This window comes from Aplysia californica, unplaced genomic scaffold (assembly GCF_000002075.1).
Source record: "Aplysia californica isolate F4 #8 unplaced genomic scaffold, AplCal3.0 scaffold00999, whole genome shotgun sequence".
NCBI classification, from domain to species: domain Eukaryota; kingdom Metazoa; phylum Mollusca; class Gastropoda; order Aplysiida; family Aplysiidae; genus Aplysia; species Aplysia californica.
This window is the reverse complement of record NW_004798269.1, coordinates 88,945-101,745: the sequence shown is the minus strand read 5'-3', so window position 1 is coordinate 101,745 and position 12,801 is coordinate 88,945. Positions and strand designations below refer to the sequence as shown.

Sequence of the window (12,801 nt, the reverse complement as noted above, 5' to 3'; positions counted from 1 at the left end):
CGTACCCTCAAGCCGGGAAAGGCCGAATGAATATATCACAATCGCGACCGGCAAAAATGAACTCAAGGACGTTATCGGATTTGGTTTTCAAACATTTGAGAACCTGTATGTATTTTCCCAGGTCTTTCACTTTCACTGGGCAGTTTACAGATTTCTTAAAATTCCCGTTGCATTCCGGGCCTAGGCGATTTTTTTTCAAATTCCTGGGTAATTCCAGCGGCCCCCGGGATTCCCGGGCCTGGCAGTCACCCTGTGTTCCTGTCTGATCTGGCAAAATTCAAGGAGTTTTCAAGGAGATTTTTCCTTGAATCCAAATTCAAGCAGATTTTTCCTTGAATGCAAATTCAAGCAGTTTTCAAGGACTCTTTGAATTCAAGGAGGCTGCGGGAACCCTGTGCTGGCCCCTAACGTATAAAATTAAGTCGGTTTGTTCAAACTTCAAGGTTCTTGTTATGACAAGTGTTGCGATTTGAAAATAAATCCAACAAGCTTTTTGAGTTACTGTTGTAAAGGGTTAAGTTTTCCTACACCATTTGGAACATGTAATGTGCTTTTCAAACACTGACCAATTCAAAGTAGAGATAATTACTGTTGACAAGTAGAAACTCAGAAGGGGGGGTGTTGGGTGTGTGTAACGCCAGCAAATGACTTTAACATTTAATCCAATTTCAACAACTTACTGGGAAAGGAAAGAAAAAAATATAAATACAATGCAGATACAGCCTTCATAAAGTCATCGCTTGAGAAAGTAACTACAATAAAGTAAAGATGAAATAAATGATAATAAAAGATTTTACTCTTTGAGACTCTTGAGGCTGTCCACGTCCTCGTAGGACTTGAAGTCTGGGTCGTGGGCCAGCAAATGGATGGTGTATGGGATCACGTAGTCAGGCAGAAGGTAAAACATGCGGCCTGGGGACGGAAAGCGGTATGCTTCACAGAGGGGAGGCAACGTCAACTAAACCACAGCAAAGTAATACGTTCTGTGCTTACTCATCAATATTGGTGGGTACACAGCTGCCCCAAAATTGCCCACACAGCACGTGAAATGCACTACACCTGAATGAAAAGCCCAACTGGCCAGTTCGAATGCCATCTATTGACCCTGAACAAGAAGAATGCTTTGACTTATGTTGGTGAAAAAATAATTACAGCAGCCGTTGTGTACTCGCCAATATTTGTGAAAAAGCACAGACTCTACTAAAACAGCAGGAAAGCCCCACTCTGTTGACAGTTCAATTTTTCCTACTCCAAAAAACACTTTGGTTTCACTAAACAAATTTCAGTGTACAGCTTGCTGGAGGTAGAAAAAAATCGCCAAAAACAGCGGCAGGCAGAGCCCCTTTCTAGGCAGCCCAAACCTAATACCACGGTGGAAAAGGGCAAATGATGATACTGAAGAAACTCCCTGCAGGCCAATAAAAGTGCAAACAAATCTGCAGCATTTTTCCAAATATATTTTGACAGCTCAGTATAAGACACTGTCATACATCCACTTTTCAAAATGGCGTATGGCAGAATCTTTTTTTTTTTGCAACACAATAAGGTCATATAAGTGCCGAAGATTAGAGGCATTGCAAGAGAGTAACAAACACAAAACAGAAGGAGTGATTAGGACGATAGAACGTGAGATAGGAAAGAAGGAGCAGACCACACCAGAGCACCCGCAACTACCTACATTGCAAGTCTTACTAAAACCAGTTGATCTTTCAACAAATAAAGGCAAAGGTTACAGGTCCTACCTCTGGCACTGGGGTTTTGCTTGAGGTAGTCTCGTCTCTTGTTGATGTTCATGGTGAGGAACTGCTTGAGCTGCACCCGTCGTTCCTTCAGCGGGTCGTTGGCTCCCAGGCACAGGATGGACATGTACTCCAGCGGGAGCTTCAGGCTGATCAGGCCCTTCTGCAGGCGGTTGGCAAACCTCAGACGCACATGGTAGCACACATCCTGGGAGGGAAGTCTCACTATTTGTAAACAGCTGCATTAAGCATTACACATACGAGAAGACAACAAACACAAACAAGTACAAAAATCCTCACCGTTGGATTTTGATTAAGATAAGACGCTGTACATATAGGTACAGAATGATAAAAGAGGTTGACTCATCCCATAATTCTTATTTGCACTTACACAGAAAAATCATTTTGTTCTTTCAAACGATTATCATTTTTCAAATTTAAAAAAAAAAAGGATAAATGTGTTAGGCACATGTATCGACATTTTTTCCTGGGTACCTGGCAAAGCCCACGAACATAAATGGGGGGAAAAGCCACACTAACGGTCAACGCATTAGTTCTTCATTAAGTCGGCATACCCGCCAAGTAGCCTATTCGACACACCAGGCTTTAGTAGGTCATGTAGGGCCTACACAGAGTAGTCTCCAACACAGTAAAGTGCCTCACAGACATGAGCGTCTCGCGTGCTGACATCCCCTCCCCTCCCTACCCCCACTCCCCTTTCCCATCCCATTTTCAGTCTGTCGCTGGCAAGTGCCACGGTCAGTGAGTCAGTGCCTCGACTTTCCATTTTCCCCAGCAAGCGGCCGTAAACAGGCTTTACAAGGATGCTACAACAAAGTTTGCGCTGGTGTGTAGTGTGCGCCTCGCGTTGCTCATCTTTGGTACCGTAACTCCTCCTCCTCCCCCCTCTGCCTCTTGTTAGTTTCACTCTGTAGTTGTGTTAAAATCAAGGGAAGCAACCCGCTTAGAAATGTAGTGTTGTCTTTTTACAGCAGACCTCCCCTTGTTTTTCCTCTTCGGCTTTACATTTCATTTATTGACAATTTTATATATCGATATCAAATCCACTTCCCAGAACATGTCGATATAAGTGGATTATACCGTACTTTTTGATATGTATTTACACGGTGACAAGCCAAAAAGGGCATAAATTCCACTCCTTTTTTTTTCTTTCAGTTTTCCAAGTTGAAGAAAATAAGAAGGAAGGGTGACAAGGAGTCCACTAAACATTTGAACGCTGCATTAATTTTAAACACTGGAAGGCCATTTGAAACATATGATGCAGTATATTACAACAAAACAAGACCAAAACGTTTAAAAAATGGAGCCAGTGTCGTAATATGGACTTACTCAGAATTAGTTTACATTATAGTCAGAACTTCTCAGGCGCTTGGCAGAACAATATCCCAAAACCTAACATCCACAGCATTCACTTACATTCAGCATAAGTGCCAGAGCTTGGAACTGTTCCTTTGTGATAATCTCAGCGTAGCAATGTTCTTCTGCCAGTTTGAGCATACAGCAACCAGCCTGGAGGCGTAATCTGGCCAGCTCTGGTTTACTGAAAATAAACAATGCAAGACAACTTTTGAGAGATCAGTTTTTTAACAAACTTATAAGTATGCCACTTAAGTTTTTCAAAAACGACATTGTGTTGTAAGTGTCGTAAAAATTTTGCTAAAACAACAAAGATAAGAAAATATATTTTTAAAATTTATATTTCCTTTCTTTGATCAGGCGAATTCAAACTAGCTGGAGAAACACATGCCCAAGGCCTTCCAAGTTTCCCAATCTTATCATCCAATCCTAACTAAGTGAAAGATGTAGGAAAACATCAACCATGACAGCACACATCTGGAACAGAACCAGGTACCCCTAGATTAACGACACCCCCCCACACACACACAAATCTAAAAGTGCCACTCCATAGTCCTAAATACCTTTCAGCTTAAGACCTACAAGAAATAACAATGACACCATAACCAGCCTATTCATTCAAAATCACCATCTCAGTATACCCGAGGGGATACATAGTTTGGCAGCCTGCCAGCCACTCTAACACTATCCTTGGACTAGAAAAAGGGATTCTAAATAAGAAAACAAACTCACCTGAAAAGCATTCAAACGAAGAATACAAAATAGGGACACCATAGCAGAGTCAAAAGGCACAGAAGCCACAGAGGCTTTTATGGTGACAAGTTTAGGCTATTAGTAAGCCAAGGGATGCAAAAAAAATAAAAATAAATACAGCTCTGCCATCTACAATTGGCACAAAAATAGTAGATTAAAATATCCTGTAATTGGAAGGCGTACAACGACTGCACCGACAGCCACCTCATTAAGGTTGCCACAGTGAGAGAGATCACCTACTTGGTCATCCCGTTTTCCATGAGGTCACCATCGTGTATGATAACAGTGTATAGAAGGCGAAGCGTTGAGGTGCCGGAGTTGCTCGTGTTGGACTTGAGGCCCAGCAGCCACCGCACCAACAGCTTCATCGCTTGAATCTGTGTACACGACCAGCAAAGGAAAGAAAGACACGGGAATTATTGTTTATTCGTAGCAAAGAGAAGCACATCCACACAAAGGTCATCAGTTAGTGCTGGGGGAAAAGTAAGAGACACAGTCTTACTGCGCTCGCAACTGCATAAGGTCATATGATATTTTCAGTAGGTAGGAAATTTAGAATTTTGCCCGGGTGGCAGCCAAAGCCTACTCTTATCGATTTTGGACCACCAAGGGATTTTTAACGAGCGCAACTTGCACACGGGACCTCCGAGATTTTTTGCCCTTGTCCGACAAGGCTAGGTGTAGATCTTTCCTACCAGAAGACCAGGAGTGTGGCTGAAAAACAGCAGTAAGAAGGAGCCAAGAAGAAGCAGTAGAAAGGCTGCAGAAAGAGTCAGAAGCCCAGAGGAGGGGGCAAAGAGGGTGAGGGCAGAAAGTGGAGACGAAAGCAGACGACAGAACATTGCTAGAGAGCAGGAAAGGAGGTGAAAGGAGACAATTTTTTTTAGAAAAGAAAAATTCCATCGCTATCTGGATTCGAACCTGGGACCTATTGAATGAGAGGTGAACATCTCTAGGCCACGAGAGCCCCCTAGAACATTACTGTATCATATTTGATTTACAAAAACACTTTTGTGCTACAATTAGGGGGAGCATTTGCTGTTGTTCCACAATATACTAGTCTTATTAATGAATTAAGAATGGTCTTCACTACCTGTGTAAGAAACTTTGTTCAAAGCTGCACAAGAAAACTACCTCACAACAGGAGTTATGACATTTTACTCCTAAGCACATATCACATCAGGAAAAGTTCCATACCAGGACATTTCTATCAGCACTTTGCAGTCACACAGCCAGCAGTAGAAAATACCCCCACCTGGTCATCCAGCCAGGAGAGTGTGTGTGTGTATGTGTGTGTGTGTGTGTGTGCATTAATGTATATTGCTTGAGAAGAAAGGAAGTAGTAAGAAAGGTTTTTGAAAAATGGGTATTCCAATGTAAAGCGCATTGAGCTACTTTTTTTGGAAATGCGCTCTATAAATGTTATATATTATTATATTTAATGGACTTCTAGGGCCTGGCACAGGATTGGCACCGATAATTTTCAGTCAAATTATCGCGCCAAGTGACCGCAAAGTGTTAAGCCTCTCCCACCCAAATCAACCACATCTCTAACCCTTGAATAAACAATGGAGCCAGGAGCAGGTTTACCCCAGAGGTACACATTACCTTTGCCTGAGTCTCCTCCGACACCTGATGGTCAGCACACCAAGGTTCCTCTGTGGTCACACCTTTGGTCTGAGGACAGACAAGTGTTGTGAGAGACAACATAGAACATCTGCAATGTAAAAAGTCTACATGAAGCTACAGTACAACACGGATGGAAGACTCGAAATCAGGCATTCATCGAACTGTGCCTACGGTCCCATTTTTTTTCTTTATCTTTGTGAGATACCCCTCGAACTACTGAGGCCAGCCCTGACAAATTTGAGCTATCCGTGTTATACTGTATAATGTAATTCAATAGTAACATGTGAACCTCAAGAAAATTACCTATTTTCTAAATCGATATGTTCTGGATTGATAGCAACAACTAAATTGATATGTTATTATGAGATGCGGTAGTCATAATCAATAATACCTTTTTCATCTGTGACTAAAGATATGGACAACAGACATTAAAATGTGGAATTAACATTTGCTTTTTTCACCACCCAGAAAACAGAAAGTGAAAAGGAAAGACGTTACCCACTTTACGTTTGTACAGGTAATTGTCTTCTTATACAGGTGGCCGTTACGGGAGGTTCGACTGAATATATATTTATATAATGATTCGACAGTACACGGACATTTGATCTTAACGATTCAAACAGAATAAGGGGAAGTAATTCACATCAAAACACCCATCAGCCACCCATGACCGAGAAACATACTAAACAATTATAAGAATCACTGCATTTATAACACAGTATACTTTCTCTTGTGTAAAAGTCACAGAGATTTGACTCAATTTGAGAATAAGATCGCCGTCTTCCATCATCATGTAAAACAAAATGATTCCTACCCTGTCCTTCATGAGTAGATCTTTGACAATGACTTTGGAAACAATGCCTTTGAGTTCAGAGCTGAAGGGCTTGGGGAAGAGCTGGGCAATGTGGCCGAGGGAAACGATGGCAGTCAGGTAGTTGGCATTGTCCGGATTCAGCGCACCTTGGATTTGCTATCAGATCAAAGTCAACAGTGAAACAGCTATAACACTGGTACTCAATAGAACAAATTTGAATTGAGAAGAACAAAAATAACTTCATAAATAACTAAAACCATGAAAAGAATTATTAGAAACATATCTCCTTTTTACATCTGTACTGCTAAGCTGGCATTCTTCTGTTTACCAGTATTAATTAGAAAACAGTTTTGTAAAAACTTGATAATAACTAACAAGAGTAGAGTAGAAATAAGGGGAAAAAATACTAAGCATCCACAACATTATTTGTCTTTGTAAGAGTTTTTTAAAAAGTTTTAGTAAGAGTTTTACGGCACTCGCAAATGCATGAGGTCATATGAGCGCCAGAAGATTTGAGGTGTTACAAGAGAGTAACAAACATAAAAAGGAAGAAGGGGAGATAAGGACGATAGATGTTTCATAGGAAAGAAGAAACCAACCACACCAGAGCACCCGCTAACCACCCACTTGTTAGAGTTTTACAGCACTTGCAACACAATAAGGTTATATAAGTGCTAAAGACATAGAGGTGTAACAAGAAAGTAACAAACAAAATATAAGGAGGAGGGATAAGAACGATAAATGTTCGATAGGAAAAAAGGAGCAAACCACACTAGCACACCCATGAAACACTCACAAACAGACAGGCCTTTATCTAGATTCTTCTTACCTCAAAGATAGTGGCCACAGCCTGTTCTTTGTTGATGCAGATTGTGTTGATACATCTCAGAGCATGCTTGGCCTGCTTAGGTGAGCCAAACTTTGCCAGGTTTATCAAGATGGGAACCAGAGACCTGTTGAAAAATATGTATTTCTTCTTAGAAAATTCATTACGGCATCAATATCACTCTGCAATGATCATGCTGATCAATTAAAAAGATGCGAGGTTCACAGCATTTAAAAAAATGAAAATCGTAGAAAATTGGGAAATCTTCGTTTCAGTAGAGGTTTTACGGCGCTTGCAATTGTATATGGTCATATAAGCGCCAGAAGATGAGAGGTGTTTAAAGAGAGTAACAAACATAAAAAAGGAGGGGAGATAAGGACGATGTTTGATAGGAAAGAAAAAGCAAACCACACCCGAGCACCCACCAACCACCCACTGGAAAATGTGATAGGAGAACAATTTCAAAGGCGAAGTAATCACAGGACTCTTCTCACACAGCCAGCTGTTGTGGCACAGTAGGACACCAACTTGGTATGTCACACAGAAACTCAAGGTTAAAATGTTAAAGTGTAAAAACGTAAGTGTGGTTCACGGAGGGATGGTGGGGGGACGGACACGACTCAGTTTCAAAAAGTTAATAGAGCACCTTCATAGTGGCTCAGAAAATGGGAGATCAGTGTCGAAAATTTGTACAAGTATTAATTAGAAATAAAAACTCAGGACTCTGACAAACCCACCCTCAGTTTCAGATACTGCCCCAAACAAGTACAGAGGTTGAAACAGAAGTCCAAGTGGCCACTTAAAAAGGCCACAATGCAACTCGAACAAACACAACCCACCAGCAAGAAATGTCTGTAAAAATACTGGCCGTGAAGTGCACTCATACATGGGTCGAAAAGCAGCATTACCATGGCACACATGATAGCTTCAGCTATAAGCAAGAGGTACAGATAAAAAAACTAAGGGAAAACTCGTAAACTTTTCTCCTACTACTTCTGGAAAAAGAGAATTCAAATTTTTTTAAAGCTGTACCACAAAGAAACAACTCACGAGTAAACTTCTGGGTGCTCCATGTGCAGGTGTGAGCCTGTGTGGGTGATAATCTGCAAGGCCAGGTCACCTGAGGAGAATATATTTCCACAAGCTAAAACCACAGAGCACACATACTTCATTTAGTTTTAGTAAAAGTTTTGCAGCACTTGCAATACAATAGGGTTATATATAAGTGCCAAATATTAGGGGTGTTACAAGAGTGATAAATAAAAAAAAGGAGAGAAAAGGACGATAGATGTTTGATCGAAAAGAAGGAGCAGACCACATTAGTGCACCCGCGAACCACCCCCACACCTGAGAGAAAACAGGGAGTCATCAAAAGCTACGGGACAAATATCTTTTGAATACACACACACACACACCATCCCCAATGCTGAAAACACAAAAGAGTAACAGAAGAAATTTTGACATGATAACCAAGTATACATATTTCCCTAAAGTTGAAAACAAAAGAGGACAAAACAAGCCAATTCATTTAAAGCTATAACACAAGCATCTTTTTACACCCCCCCCCCCCTATGTTTTATACTATTGTGCCAAAATCATCACACCTTTAAAAAAAATTATTTTAAACTGAAATATATCAGCAAAATATAGACAGTTACTTACTGACAACATCATCATCGTTCTTCACAAACGTCAGGAAGTTTTCAAAGATTTCCACTGACTTGAAATAATGGGGGAAGTAGTAAGCCAATGTCTGAAATTCAAAAGAAAATACTTATTTGAAAGCAAGCCCATTCATTTGTTATGACAGGAAAACAGTGCTTTCAAAATGAATATTCATACACCAAATGTTTAAATTCTGTCCCAACGCCAACACAATGCCTTCAAGAGCTAAATCTTTTCAGTCAAAGATATAAATTTTTTAACATAATACACAACTTTGTTGAATTGTAATGAGGTGTCAACACAAAAGCCGCAAAATTCATTCCATAAACCCACACAAATACACGAACCAACATCTACTCCATGTTGACTCAACAAACACAAATAATTGTACGAACATGTCAAGTGCTAGTGTATGGCCATGTCATAATCCATCAGGAACAGTATTTGAAAACAGAACTATTGAAAAGAAGTGAAAGAAGCCAAACAGACCACACTGAAGCTCTTCTTTGCCATAAACGTACAATTCTACAACAAACGGCAAAAACTAAGTATGCATCTATACCAACAAGTTCATAATTGAACAAATAGACACCAATAAGTTCAGAACTGAGGGCAGATTTTTCAACAAGTCCATAATTGAGTGCACAGATACTAACAAGTCCGAAAGTGAATGCATACAATAGTACCAACAAGTCCATGACCGGATGCACACACACTAGAACCAACAAGTCCTTAACTGAATGCACACACGTACCAACAAGAGTTTGACCCCCTTCTGGTCGGCAGTGTCCACTTTGCGGGTCAGCTCTTCCTCCACCCCGGCCACCAGCTCCGAGACAGAGAGCACCAGGTGGTCAATGGCCAGAGCATCCACCATTACGGGGGCCACACGCTCCAGCAGTGTCTTCACCAACTGGTACAGCAAGTTTGGAGTACCCGAAGTGCAGCCAATCTTCTTCAGAATTTCTTTCTGGAGAAAGAAAAAAAAAGGAAAAGAAATAAAACCCTGAGAGATGCATTAAAATAAATATTGATTTTTTTTTAAATTGAAGAGAAAATTTTTTTAAAACCTGCGATCAAACGCATAACAACGGCATCGCCTTTGATAAAAGTAAAATTTTTACCTGCAAGTTTTCGCACACCATGAAGACCATAGCATGCTCTTTCCTGCAGCCTCACTGTGAACCCCACTGCCACAGTTCTTAGCCATATGCGATAACCATTAACAAACTAGAAGCATAGGAAGGAGCCAACAAGTTGAGACCTAGCGGTAAATTTTCAAAATAGTGATTTGTTATGCTGAATTTCCACATGCTAGCATTGTGTTACTGGTATTAATGAGGAATCCAGCTTTCTTCTAAATTCTAATTGTTAATTGAACAAAGTCGATCCACTATTATTTACTTTTAAATCAGGGGACGCAATGAGGATTACCCAGGACATGTAACAAAAAAAAACAAAAAACAAAAAAACTTTGACAACACAAAAGACATAATAAAAGTTCATTTCGTAATCATTGGTAATACTGTTATTCAATTTCAATTCTCTAGAGCTTTTACTTTATGTCATAATTTGACGAAGATGATGGATAACAAGTGCAATCAGGACGTTGCAACGATAGCGGGAGGAATAAACAATCGGCGAATACTGTAGAACAGTGGAAATAAGACTTGTTAGAACCAGCGTTCTTTCCCTAACACAGTGGAAGGGTTTTTCCTCAGATCATTGCGATAAGAATTTTAAAAATAAATCTTTTAAAATATATGGTATTTTAGGGGTGTACTCTCCCTGTTCTAAGAAATCAGGGCAGGCATCTAGACAGCCCTCCAAGGGTAAAAGGGTTTTACTGTCTTAACAATAGTTTACTTCAATCCAGAGTGCAAGCTGTACAACTTCTACAGTAAGTGCCAGTTGTTTATTTCTCCCTCTAGTGTTGTGACTTCCTTTAAACACTTGTGATCCATTGTCGTCATCAGATTAAAAGATGAAGTAAAAGCTCAGGAGCATTGATTTGAAGTACCATATACCACGATAAACAAAGACAGAGGGCAGATTACTCACAACAATCTCTTCAGCTTTCTTGCAAGTGCAGGATGGACCAACCAGTGTCTTCATCAAAAGTCGCAGACGGGAGTCATCTTTCAGAATCAAGTTGAGTTTCTTCAAATACTCATTAGGTTTCAAATGTTCTGGAAAAGTGCCTGTTACAAGAAATAACAGCTGACTTAATATCTCATCATCGCAATATCTAGTAGTACATTGAAAAATCAAAAGAGAATCACCATTTTTTTAAAAACAATGACAGTAACACAATATATGGGCTGTTTCAAGGCACAACATTATTTTTTTAAATCCAAAAAGCACCCTTTTAGCTTTGTAGTAAGTTGCATTTATTTCTTTCAATTAAAAGATTGAGTTGCGCAATTGAAAGAACTTACAGTTAAAGGGATCTATCAAAGGAAAACAAAGGAGAGGAAATAAAAAGGCAGTATCCAAAAAATTAACGAGTCAATTACTTGAAAATCTTTTTTTTTTTACATAGTAAAAAGTGAACAAAAAACTTACGTGCAAGCTGTATCAGTTTGGGCATGATGGGCGGGGGATTCTGTTCATTAGCCCTGTCGTGAGCATCAATGAGCTGGGCCACAATCTGACGCACGCTGTGAAAACCGAAATGAGACTCATGAGGGTACCACTGTCAAATATGAGACACCATGAGGGCAAGCTCAGTAGTAGGTCAGAAATTATCTTTTTTTTAAAAAAAGAGCAATATAATTATAAACAGAATGACAGATGGTAAATTTGTGTGTGTGTGTGTGTGTCTGCACGTGTACGCCAGTGTGTGATTTACTTTTACCAAGTCAGTTTCAAAGAGTAAATTGAGTGTGTGTGCATGTGTGTGTGACAAAAATTTACTTTGATCATGTCAAGATTCGACAGGCAAATGTTTAGGACTAACAGTTTACATCTAACTTTTGATGAGTAAAGGGATACCCTCAATCCCTCTCTCAGCACATACTTTTCATTTGTTCCTGTTAAAGATGCATAATTTGTTTAAATGATGCAATTGTATGGCAAAAATTTGTTGGGATAACAAAAATAGTCTTTACCAAATATTTATTTAACCTTATGGAATTATGGTTTAATGATTAGTCAGGAAATAAACCCAACCACATCAGGCAAAAATCACACAGTGTAAAAAAAAATCCTTTACATCTAACATTTATCACGGAGCAAGGACTGGTAACTGTTGCACTTACTTGTTTCTGTGCTTCAGCATCTCAGAGAAAGCCCTGCAAAGAAAAATGTAAGGAATTAGCCAATCTCGATTCTCATAGAAAGTCAAAGGGAAAATAATAATAATAATAGATAGCATTTGTATAGCGCATATCCCCGCTCAACAGCAAGCTCTATACAATTTACACTATATTATCTCTTTAGCTATGGGCTGAATTCAGAAAAATTGTTTTTCTGGCTAATGCAAAAGTTAAAAAAACACCACCACTTACATATCAGCTAAGAAATATGCTCTATAACATATATAACAATTATTTTACTATCTATCACTGATGCCACACGCAATGATACAGAAATACACATGGGTGGTTGGCAGGTGCTCTGGTGTGGTTTGCTTCTTCTTTCCTATCAAACACCTATCGTCCTTATCTCCCCTCCTCCTTTTTTATGTTTGTTACTCTCTTGTAACAACTCTTAATCTTCTGGCGCTCATATTACCTTAAGCAGTTGCGAGCCCTGTAAAAACCTCCACCAAAACTTTAAAAAACAGAAAAACAGCAAAAAAGCAATCTCAGCAAAAATAATGACAAAAATCACATACTTGACAGCATGTTCATCTAAGGTGGCATACAAGTGCAGGAGTTTGATCATCCTCTCATTCACAGGTTTCTGATAGGGTACCAGGTGAATGTTCAGCATACGTTCCACTAACAGCCTGGAACAAGAAAGGTAAATTAAGTCCTAACTACCTTCAAGGGTGG

General features: G+C 39.7%; 1 protein-coding gene across 2 annotated transcripts in view; it reads right to left on the bottom strand.

Annotated features, from left to right (window-relative positions):
- LOC101848852 (sister chromatid cohesion protein PDS5 homolog A-B) overlaps window positions 1-12,801 on the bottom strand; it is a gene marked incomplete in the record, with an annotated part of 51,175 nt that overhangs the window by 19,959 nt on the left and 18,415 nt on the right. For both annotated transcript variants that reach the window (XM_013089616.2, XM_035973099.1), the window contains 14 exon segments: window positions 798-912; window positions 1,743-1,947; window positions 3,177-3,300; window positions 4,110-4,246; window positions 5,478-5,546; window positions 6,313-6,468; window positions 7,142-7,265; window positions 8,189-8,258; window positions 8,801-8,891; window positions 9,558-9,773; window positions 10,865-11,004; window positions 11,369-11,463; window positions 12,064-12,096; window positions 12,642-12,755. In XM_013089616.2, the coding sequence (XP_012945070.1) occupies window positions 798-912; window positions 1,743-1,947; window positions 3,177-3,300; window positions 4,110-4,246; window positions 5,478-5,546; window positions 6,313-6,468; window positions 7,142-7,265; window positions 8,189-8,258; window positions 8,801-8,891; window positions 9,558-9,773; window positions 10,865-11,004; window positions 11,369-11,463; window positions 12,064-12,096; window positions 12,642-12,755 (1,689 nt within the window).